The sequence below is a fragment of the Arachis duranensis genome, chromosome 10, assembly GCF_000817695.3.
Source record: "Arachis duranensis cultivar V14167 chromosome 10, aradu.V14167.gnm2.J7QH, whole genome shotgun sequence".
Classification (NCBI taxonomy): Eukaryota; Viridiplantae; Streptophyta; class Magnoliopsida; order Fabales; family Fabaceae; genus Arachis; species Arachis duranensis.
This window is the reverse complement of record NC_029781.3, coordinates 13554424-13566180: the sequence shown is the minus strand read 5'-3', so window position 1 is coordinate 13566180 and position 11757 is coordinate 13554424. Positions and strand designations below refer to the sequence as shown.

Here is an 11757-nt window from a genome sequence, read left to right as displayed (position 1 = left end):
AAACTACCCAGCAGTTGGATTACCCAGTTTCTATATCAGTAGAATTAATCTGACAAAACGGACTCAATAATACGGAGGATGGCTTCGACAGTCTTATTGCATTACTCGCTCTAATTGCTTCATCTCTCTCTTTACTCATTTCATTGAATAGTATCCGCGAAGCATACTCCACTCTATAGTGGTCCACCTCCTCCTACAATTAAAAAGTATGTTATGTTTAAACAGAAATATTAATTCAGTAAAGTAATACAGAGTTATATAGTTCTAAAGACAGTTACCTGTGTCCAATTATCCCATTCATACTTCCCCTTTTTAATGTTTTCCGGCTCAATTAACTCAAGCCACTTCATTACGTAGATAGCGCAGTCATAGCTGAAAACGAAGAAAATAAATTACAAATCTCATTTAGGAAAGTTTAATGTTCAGATTCACAAATTTATACGTTGATTTTTGGCCTGATATATTAACGTATGATGCTTTAATTTCCTTCTCCTTCTCGTCTTTCTTCAGAGGTTTCCCGCCGGCATATGCTCTCAATCTTGAAAATACATATCCCTTAAATACCAAAACAAATCAGTAATACACCCGAATGAATGGACAAGATACACCCAACTAAATATGGAATATACACCCAACACAACCTTCGAAATAGACCTATCTATTAAAGTAAAGAAGACAGAGGCAACTTACAGTGAATTTATTAATGTCCTTTCTCTCATCACTTGGAGCTTTTTTGTGCAGCGGGTCAAGTATTTGACATTTCCGCTTTGTTGTATTTATCAACCATAACCACCAATGTCCCGAGTGACAAACAGGAGCAAAAATCTGAAGGATTGCCACATTTCAACAGTGTGTTATTTTATTTGGCATATAAGTAAATAAGCGTACTAACAAATTTAGCAAACGAAAACTTACATATGGATGCGAACTTAATTTTTTTCTATCTATGAAGTGAATGAAACTCGGGTAGGCTTCCACCCTGAATTCTTTTTTCGTTTTCGGAGATATGAATTCCCCGTTTGGGTGATCAGAAAGTGCCATGCTCTGCAAGAATTGCAATACAAGAAATGAAAACATGAACATAAACAAGTTACACCCAATCTAAGCTAAAAAAATACACCCAAACCCATGCATAAAATACACCCAAAGTTCGTAGAAGTAACACTTACCACAATATCGGGGGGGAGACAGTATATTTGTTCCTGAAACTTCTTTTCATTTTTCTGGTTTAGGATGAAGCAGATGGCAGATACAATCTAGAAATATATGCCGAAATCAATTTTTAATTAATAAACATTGCAGTTGACTTTGGTGTAAAAACATTAATGTTAGTCTAAAATTACCTGAGATTCTATATCACTTTTTGCCTGGAGGGATGCAAGGTGCATTCTTATCAAAATGTATTCTCCTTGGCCAATCAGAGTGCACATCTCCTCATACTCGTTAGTATTGCCATCTGCATCTTCCTTCAGTCTCGTCCCCCAGATGTAGCACTTTTGTTTCATATCATCCGGAATTTGATTTATTCCCCCAGGAGTTTCAAACTTTGCAAAACTTTCTCCCCCAGTCTCCCTCTGAATTTGTGGACTTTCGTCTTTTCCCTTTGCCGCACTGCTTGCTAATTTTTGGACCAAACTGTCTAATTGTTCTAGCATAGTTGCAGTTTCTGGAGATTTTTCCCTTTCTGTCTCCTGTGTTGACGCCCCCTCCTGGCTTGAATCTGTCAATCCAAGGCTGAATGATGGCATCCCTGGATCTGTTTTAGGAACATAGGTTGCTGTCCGTGCCATCATCAACAGGGCAGCAGCATCTTCTGCGCTGTCCGTGCCATCATCAACAGGGCAGCAGCGTCTTTTGCGGCTGGATGACTGCGTCATGATGTATAAGATTAAGAGTAAGAATAAGAATATACGGATGATAAGCAAAGATTGATTCTAGTCTAATGAACTTACATTTTTGTTGGAGCTGGGGGAAGCTTGGGTGTTGTTTCTTGAAGTTGTTTGGGGGTTTCAGGAGTGCTGCACAGTTACACAAAATTAATCATGGCGTAAAAAAAATTGATCAGGAACAATATACACCCAAACTGTTAGCAAATATACACCCAAACCCTAAATAAATATACACCTAATACTATTTTCTTACGTTTCTCTAGTCCCTTCAATCTGTAGCATAGGGGTTGGTTCGAAATCTGTGTCAGTGGTTGTTTGGGATGTCGGCACAAAAACCTGGATCGGGACTCTAAACAAGAATAAAAATGAAAGGTTAACAACGTATTTGAAAATAATAAGGTTATAAGGTTGAAAATAATAAGGTTGAAATATTCTTGGAAAACTCACATTGCAAGCGCTTCCGACGGTGTTTGTTCCCTAACAACCATCATATTTGAATCAGTCGGAGTCAACCTAAAATACACCCAAAGAAGGTCAAAAAATACACCCGAACAATTCAAAAAGAAGACGGGCTTTGTTTTTTGAGAACTTACATACTTGCAGTTTTTGCTTTTTTTTGCTGTCTTTTTTTTCTTGAATAAAATAATAAAGGGCTTTTTTTCTAAAAAAAATATATACAGAATTAGAAGTAGAAGGTATTAGAAGAACAAAAGTAACGGTTATTTGAAAGATAAATTACATGCTCTGTGACGGCTGTTTACACTACTCTGTTCTGTGCGTCCTTGAGAGGAAAGATCATCACTTCCCAAGTTCACAGCCAGTAGTCTAAACAGATTTCATGTTATTCAAACGAAATATACATCCAACTTAGTAAACAACATACACCCAACTTGATCCACAAAATACACCCAAATTGTTTCACAGAATACATCCAAATCATGATAACAAGATTTTATTAAATAATAAAGCTTCTTACGTTTCAGAGGACACATAGCGACCTTCTGTCGATCGCAGGTCAGCTTGGTTCTCCCTGCGAAACAAGATACAATTATTAGCAAACAAAAGACACCAAAATCTCAAATACACAGCCCAGCAAGACATACCCCTCTGCAGCAGATTTATCAACGTTTTCCCTTAGCCATTCATCGAGTTCGTCACTTGATATTTCATATCTCTCACTACATTCATAAAATAAGACGTTAACAAAAATAATTATGATGATAGACCGTAGTATAGCTTACGAGGTACTATACCCGTCAAAGTATTGATCTTCTTCAGGAGGTGAATCCTCCACAACAACTTTTTTCTTTTTTTGTTGTGTTCTGGGTGGAAAAAAAACAGTACCAATCAGAAATAAAAAATTAATTTTATCACAGAATTTTATCCAAAGAATTGCTTACTTTTTTGGAGTTGTTTTTGTTTTTTTCTTTTTCTTCTCCTTCTCCGTAGGTGATGATTCTTCGCTCCTATAAGTTAATAATAGACACTTCAGTTAATACACGAAATCTTTATAATGAAGCCAAAAGAAAGGAGTATTAATTTCAGGAAATTACTCATCACTTGGTTCAGATTCAGATTCTGAATCAGAATCTGACTCCTCTTGCCTCTGCTTTCTTTTTCTTGAGTCCATTCTGGAAGGCAAACAATTGTCATTTAGAACATACTAAAAATACACCCAAAGGAATTCACGAGATACACCCAACTAAATATACAATATACACCCAACGCAGCAAACGAAACACACCCTGCTTAATAAGCTACATACACCCAACGTGGACAAACAAAATACACCCAAACCGAAAAAGAAATTACACCCAAGTATGGTACTTACTTTTTCCCCTTTTTACCAGGGTGTTTTCTTCCCGAATCTTCCCGGGGTGTTTTCTTCCCGAATCCTCTGAGTCTTCTTGAGCCTCAGACTCAGAGGTAGAAGTGTCACTGTCAGTAGTTTCTGTCTGCGAAGACGATGTTGGGCTCGCCTTCCTTTTTTTGTTTTTTTATTTCTTGTTTCTTTTCTTTTTTTTTTCTTTTTTTTTTCATTTTTTCTCTTGTCTCTGCCATCTTCACAATCCCCTGAAACATGAGATATTTTAGTTAGCAGCATTCGAGTAAATAAAATACACCTAACTTATTATGTTTACTTACCAAAATTTCCTCTCTTTCTGCGGTCATTCTTTCCACCAACTGTTCCTTAGTCCAGTTGGCAATCCAGGGCTTTGGTGGTCTTTCAGCCTTGTTCTTGCCTTTGTTTTTTGAAAGATGAAAGTAGATTATCATCAGGGCGAAGAGGCAGCCATTAATTGCCTTCTTCTTCTTCTCCTTGTAGTCTGTGATACCCTTGATCATGAAGGTCAAAACATGCCCCCCAGTTTCTCTCCGATATGCCGTCCATCTTAAAAATTGGGGACAGGTGCACGGGCGATATTTTGTTTATCGTCGTTGGCAAAAGGAACGCCATCTGTATGTAGAGGATGAATATCCTCTTGAACATCAGGCGTTCCTCTTCGTTGCCAACGCCGATTTCTATCATTTCATCGGTAAGACTTTTGAGGGTCTTACCCTGGAATCTTCTATAAATTATTTTGTCATCATCAGAAAGTTTCTTATACTCAACTTTCTCAGGAAATAGATTTCCTACAAAAAGGAAGACAACAAAGCATCCAAGTCGGTTCAAATACACCCAAGCATCAACTTAATATACACCCAAGCAACAACTTAATATACACCTATAATTTTGGGCTAATTACCTGTTGCATTGATGCCAAGCGCATCACCTATTTTTTTTTTTGTTATATGGAAAGAACCATATCCTGTCCTCAGTTTGTTCTCCCCAAGTTTGAAGTTGTTTGCCAGCTCCCTTAAGAGTTGGTGATCCACCCTCAGTGGTGGGATGTGCATCAACCCACCAAATCCAAGATCCCTCACAATCGCCTTCTTCTCCTCAGTCATGTTTCTGAACTTATCATTCAGGAGATGTGTGGCACATTTAAGGTCTTTAGTTTGGTTTCTTGCTGCCATTTTCTCTGAAACTAAAAATACACCCAAAGATATCAGTAATATACACCCATATATATATGACTCAGATACACCCATTAATAACAATAAGATACACCCATTGATAACAGTAAGATACACCCATATATATGAGTTAGATACACCCAAAGATATCAACAAGATACACCGATTGATTACAGTGAGATACACCCATAGATATTATTCAGATACATCCATATAGATATCAGTCAGATATCACTCAACCATGCTTCAATATCAAGCCACATTACAAGGTTAAGCAGTTTACACTCCCGAATCTACGGAATAAACCCCCAAAAATCAACAAAAATAGCAGGAGAACTTAGAACAACAACGTAGAACGACGTAGAACTTAGAAGAATGACGTAGAACTTAGAACAGTGTAACAAAGAAGCAAGAATAATAGTAATCCCTAGAAGAACGACGTAGAAGAAAAGTAAAATATACAAGAATCTTAATGGACTTACGTTGAGTATTGTTGCTTTGTTTTTTCTTCAGATTCTTCACGGAGAGTTTGATGGTGTTTTGATGGAGTTTTCGAACAACGATTTCTATATTTTGAACTTTGATTTTCGCTCAAAAATGGGAGGGTTTCCTTGTTTTCAAAGCGCCTTGAGAAATGGAAGAAGTGGAAGAAGTGGAAGAGTCTGCCATACGTAACCGTTCGAGTGTTGAGCGCGTGATTTTGACGCGCCATGTTATCTATCTTCATGCGCATGAGTTCTCTTTGGGCTGGGCCAACTTGTATGCTTGTAGACTTGTATGTGTAGCAGGCCCGAAGTTATAATTGACAGAGAAATATTCCTCTAGCAACTTTAATAAATTCAAATATAAAATAAGTAAGGTTACAAATATCTTTAATAAATTACAGTATCTAAAATAAATAATTATATATTTTTAATAAACAAAAATAAAATAAATATGGATAGATATTATCTATAACATATAGAACAGATGATGTATAAAAATTTAATAAAGAATAAATATTTATTGCATATTATTATTATTTAATAAAAATATTTATATAATTAAATATTTATTTTTAAAAAATATTTTTAAAAAACAAAATAAATTTTACAGTCCAATAACTAAACAATACATCTACAATTTATATAAGATCATGTAAACATTATTATAAAATAATTTTAGTTAGAAGATAATAATTTATATGAATAAGTGAATCAATAAAAAATTTCTCATACAAAAATCAAATTAAAAATCAACACTTGGGTGATTCTACCTCTAAAAATAGTTCTTTCTTTTTTGTATGTCCTAACAGCATAACAAGTCTAACTGTGGCCTACACGTTAGGTTAGCAACATCACTACTAGCTGAACTCTGAGTTAGATGTATCTAAGTTAACATCATAACTGCCATTAACTACGATTTTTTAATATAAGTCTCCCAAACCAATTCAAAACATATAGTTTCAAATAAACAAATCTTTAATCTTTTAAATATATATGATTTTTTATCTTTTAAATATATATGATATCGAATCAGATCAAATCAAATAATACTTTTTCATTAGAAATCTTTTCAAATCATATTTTTTTAATAAAAAATTTTTTAAACATATTTTATAATTTCAAAGTAAGTACCACTATCAATAAATACTTCGATGCTTCATATGTAAAGAGAAAGGCATGAATGAACCAGCTGCAATGAAATGCTTGCTTGCAGATTGCCATGAGAATTACAATTAAAGACCCTTCAATTATTAAGTAATACGAGTTTCACCTTTGCAATAAATTTTAAATACTAAACTCTAAATTTTAAACAAAATCACCGAAGAAGAGAAGATGAAGATAGTAATGTAATTCTAGGGTTTATGATTTAATATTGAAAGAGAGATTAACTTAAATTCAATTAACTAATTTAAAATATTATTTTATTCTTACTCACATAGTAGTGTTCACTTCACTTTACTGTTAAAATGACATATTAGCACTTAGTGTATTAATAAAAGTTTGAGTTAGGGACGAATAAAAATTTGCAATATCTAATTTGAGAGACTTATATGATCTTTTATGAAATGTGAGACTATTTTAATTTGCATTTGAAATTTAAGAACTATTTTAAACATTATCTCAAACTAAATTATACAAAAATATTATATAAATACAGTGTATTTAGTATTGTTATATTAGCAAAAATGTTTATTCATTTATATTAACTTCTAAGTTTTTCAAAGGATATAATTAACGAGGAGAATGTTTAAATGATGAAGAGATGTGTCCAAATCGTATTTTTATTATTATTGAAATAACATTTTCCTTCTTAATCACTACATACAATACTGATGCAATTAAAACAAAAACAGAGGCAGGAAGGCATTGTTGAGATTTGTATATTTGTCTTATTATTTAAGCAAGTTACTTAGATAAATATGTTTAAAATGTCTTTTTTTAAAGATATTTTTTAGTAATTATTTAATGTTATTTTTAAAATAGATAGATTATAGTTATTTTTTATAAAAAATATTAATTTAGACTGTTTTAAAATATAATTTATTAATTTTTGATTAAATTAATTTGTCTGATTTAATTTTGATAAAAATAATATAAGTTTAATTAATTATATGTATTAAATTTTAATTATTTAAAAATATTTAAAAAAACACCTTAAACATTTTTACTTGAGTGACTTAAAAAAAATGTTATTACTATAGATAACCCACATAAAGTAATTAACTAATTTAATTAGAATCATATTCATATGTGAGCAAATTGTGTATGATAATGTGATCCGAGCAGACTAATAATTAATTAATAAAGCATGGAAACTACTGCAACATTCTTAGAAACATGTAAAATTAATTATTAAATTTGGTTGCTCTTAAACCAAGTAGTAGTTAGTCCCAAAATGATATAGTTACTTCTTATAGGCATGCCGTGCTCGGCAACTATCGTCTTGCATGTAACTTTTATACTTGAAAATTATTAGAATTTATTATTTAATTATCAATGATTAAAAATATAAGTAAAATATATTATTAAATTATTAAATAAAAAAATTGAATTAATATAGTTAAATTACAAAAAATAATAAATTTTCATCACTTCTAACATTTTTCATTTTTACGTGAAGGTATTATTATCTAAGTAGCCACCACAAACATAAAAAGAAAAACCCACTCGACACGTACATGCTTGAATCAGCACACCACGCGCATGTAATCTCCTTTTCCACTTCAAGCATTATAAACACTTTTGGTTGACATAATACTTCAAGGAGCTATGAAATAAATTCAAAAACTGACTGTAACTTGGTTTAAATCTGGGATGTGAGGCTAAAGAGACTTAGCTCAGGTAACTTTATCACTAGGCAAGGCTACATCTTATGAACTTATATGTTAATTATTGTATATATTATATATCCTTTTTAATTAAATTATTTTATATTCGTTAAATTTAATTTAATTTTTATTTTTTTTATTCATTTTTTTACAAGGTTAGAATTTTTTAATTATACATCATTATTAAAATAAATATTAAATTTTATTAAATATTTACAAATTTAAAAAGGTCAAATATCTTTTATTAATTATAACCTTTTTTTCTATGATTATATAATTTTTTTGAATAAATACTTGAAGCATGTAATAGATATAAATTAATTAATAAATTATTGAAATCTAATAATAATTAATTTAATATAAAAAAATTAAAAAATAATAAAATATAGTTTTATATAATTACTTAATTATAATTGGGTCACCAATTCAATTAGTCAACCATTAAATTAGTAACTCAATAATTTAATATTTTAATTAGGTCAAGTATTAGGTCGATTCTAATAATTATGCTTGATAGACTAATCAAAGAATGCTCTCCTATTTTGGAGGTTAAATTTTTTTTTTCAAATGCTCTCCTATTCTTACTGTATAATTTTCTTTTACCTATTGTATCACATTGTTACTAAAGTATTTTATATGAAAAAGTAAACACATCCACATTGTTATTTTATATTTTATATTTTATATGAATAAGTAAACATCTATGCTAAAATAAATAAACATGTATAATATATGAAAATAAATAGAACTTATGTGATATTAAGAAAAACAAAAAGTATATAAACATTTAATAGATAGAGAAAAAAAAACAAAGATATTAAAAATAACATAACTAAAATATTTTTGAAGTAAACATGTTTTTATGTTACATGATTAACAAAATTTTAAACTCTAAATACTAAATTCTAATTCTTAACAATAAAAAATAAAGGAAAAGTATAGATAAACAATGAAAATACTAAACAATGTGAACAATGGATATATCGAATGTTTATTTTACTAGGTGTGCAGATAGTTATTCTAATATTAAGATTTAGATAGATAATTTAGAAGTGTAGTGTGTTTTTATTTGATTGATTGTTGTTCATGTTATTCAAGAAAGTCGTTGGTTACCTAGCATAACCCAAAAATAAAATATGGCTAAATGTGTTAAAAAAAATTTGGGTTATACTAGGTAACCAATGACTTTTTTGAATAACATGAACAACCACCAATAAAATAAAAATACACTACATTTTAAATTATTCACATTGTTTAATATTTTCATTGTTTACCTGTACTTTTCTAAAACATTCTAAGCCTAACATTTCTCTTAGAAAATTGTTTACTTTAATCATCTACTAACTTTGAAGTATTTCAAAGCACATATAATTAATGATCAACACATGCATACAAATCATATCCATAATAAAATAATATTTTATTTAAAAATACTAATATTACATGTAACAGGACTATTTTTTGGATGCTATAACTATAAATAACTCACATCAGGTAATTAATAATATATAGAAACTGCAGTATTCTTAAGCATATAAAAGTAATTATATAATGTTGTTGCTCTTAAACGAAGTAGTAGTATAGTTCCAAGGTGATGAAATAGTTGCTTCTTCGTCAAGAAGATGGTTGTCATGTGGAGAAATATGATCAAGCTTTGTTTACGGTGTGTTATTATTCGGATGAGTGGAATCTATCACGCTATTTGCTTTAACCATCTCCAATGCCGCAAGCAACTCACAACCTTCAATGTCATTCAGCCACAATCCTAAATTGTCTTCACCAAAAGCTTCACCTGCAATCTCTTCCATCCCATTCATAATATCAATATCACCAAAATCAGTGTCACCAAATTTATTATTATCGTTATTGTTGTCATTGGCCTTAGCTACCTCCATATTCATCCAATTTCCAACACTTGTCATCCTCTCCTCGCTCGACAGATAATCATGAAAAGCCTTTGAATTCTCATTGCTGATGTTACTTTCCTGATGATTGAGAGTAGCACCGCGAAAACCGCACATTGACTCGTGGTCCATCCTTGAATTCTTGTTACCATTATTGTTGTTGTTACCATTATTATTACTATCAAAATCATACTTTCTTTTTTCACTGCCTCCGTTGCTGCTACTGCCACCGCCACCACCAAACAGAACATGATGAAGAGAATTATTAATAGAGCTTATTGGGGATGACTCAAAGACTTCGATTTCTCCTTCATTGTCTTCCTTATTGTTCTCCTCGTCGTTGGACGAAGGGGAAATCTTAAGACACTTGTTTGTAAGTCTCACCAAAGCTTCTTCTTTGTTCACAACTTTGGACCAAGTAGCACTGTCTTTGGCAGTCATCCTATCTTGCAAGGTCCTTGATTGAGTCACAAGCCTTCTCAATTTCTCTAAGTCAGGAGACATGTGCTTTATAACTGAAGCCAAAACCGAAACCTTCCATGCCTTCTTCAAATCATGGGGTTTCTTGTACGGTGGTGGTCCGTGTTTTTGAGCCAAAAAGCCCTGTTCACCCCACCATGCCTCTGACCCATTAGGCCACCACGGCGGGGCCACGCCTTTATCCAAAGGGTACCTCCTTTGTGGCGGCACACAGTGTTGCATCAGTGATGAAAGAAGAGATCCTAGTGTTGTGTCTTGAAGATTTTGGAGAAGGTGTATGCTTGACGACTTATCTAACTCTCCTTTTTCAAGTAACGGTAAATACTTTGCAATTGCTGTAGGAGCAGTTTGGTCAAATCTAATATCTTCTTTCCACCATTCTCGCAAACTATCCGAGCTGCCAGTAACTGGTTTACCTATAAATTATAATTAAAATATTTTAATATCAAAGTTAAAACCAAGATGTAATAATTTAATATATTTAATTAAATTATTATTTTATTATTATTAATTTTACGTGAAAATAATTTCACATAATTATTATTCTTCCTCTCAAATTAAACTTTTTAATTATGCATAATTAAGTTTTAATTAAAAAAATTAAATGAAAAAGAAACGCTTGTTTCGAAAGAAAGGGTGTAATTCTATACCTTTTTCGGGGATGATGCCATAGACAAATCCACGAGCTTTGCAAACCTCCATGATCTTGACCATGTATTTGAGGATAGAGTCTTGTGCTCTAGACATCTTTTTTTTCCTGGACGCTTCTTGTTTGGCTTCTTTGTTTTCAGATTCGTCCATGTTAAGTTTCTCCTTCATCTTCTGGAGAAGGATACGGTCTTTCCATATGCGCTTCTTTAGATCTTCATAATTTATAGTTTCATCTTCTGCTGTCGCAGTAGTATCAATTTCCTCGTTTTCTGTATCAGACAATTGAACATAAGCCGGATCTATTTCTTCTTGGATTAGCACCATGATGATTTTTTTTTATAAAAGAAGTCAAGTGAAGTGTAAAAAATATATATATAGAAGAGTAGATAAGAGTAATTGATATTATGTTGTTACAACTCGTGAAAGCTATATGCATGTATATATAGATATCTACGAAGGTTGTAGAATGGCGGTGTTAGAAGGATCTAACATCAGCAAAATA

At 31.8% G+C, this 11757-nt stretch overlaps 1 protein-coding gene and 1 long non-coding RNA gene across 2 annotated transcripts; both read right to left on the bottom strand.

The window, feature by feature from the left end:
- Nucleotides 1–2798: 2798 nt before the first annotated feature.
- Nucleotides 2799–3211, bottom strand: LOC107469192 (uncharacterized). Its single transcript, XR_001588096.3, has 3 exons — nt 3143–3211; nt 2993–3067; nt 2799–2919 (listed from the first exon to the last, which is right to left on the bottom strand). It is a non-coding gene; the product is annotated as an uncharacterized LOC107469192 (long non-coding RNA).
- Nucleotides 3212–9878: 6667 nt separating this feature from the next.
- Nucleotides 9879–11579, bottom strand: LOC107469185 (putative ETHYLENE INSENSITIVE 3-like 4 protein). Its single transcript, XM_016088568.3, has 2 exons — nt 11255–11579; nt 9879–11020 (listed from the first exon to the last, which is right to left on the bottom strand). Exons 1-2 carry the CDS (start codon nt 11577–11579, stop codon nt 9879–9881), a joined length of 1467 nt encoding a protein of 488 aa, XP_015944054.1.
- Nucleotides 11580–11757: the final 178 nt, after the last annotated feature.

What these genes read in the sequence shown, in the direction of transcription:
- LOC107469185 (XM_016088568.3), bottom strand. Translation starts at nt 11,579, where the DNA reads ATGGTGCTAATCCAAGAAGAAATAGATCCGGCTTATGTTCAATTGTCT. An exon ending in TGGCATCATCCCCGAAAAAG is followed by an intron (nt 11,021 to 11,254) that starts GTATAGAATTAC and finishes TATAATTTATAG; the next exon opens with GTAAACCAGTTACTGGCAGC.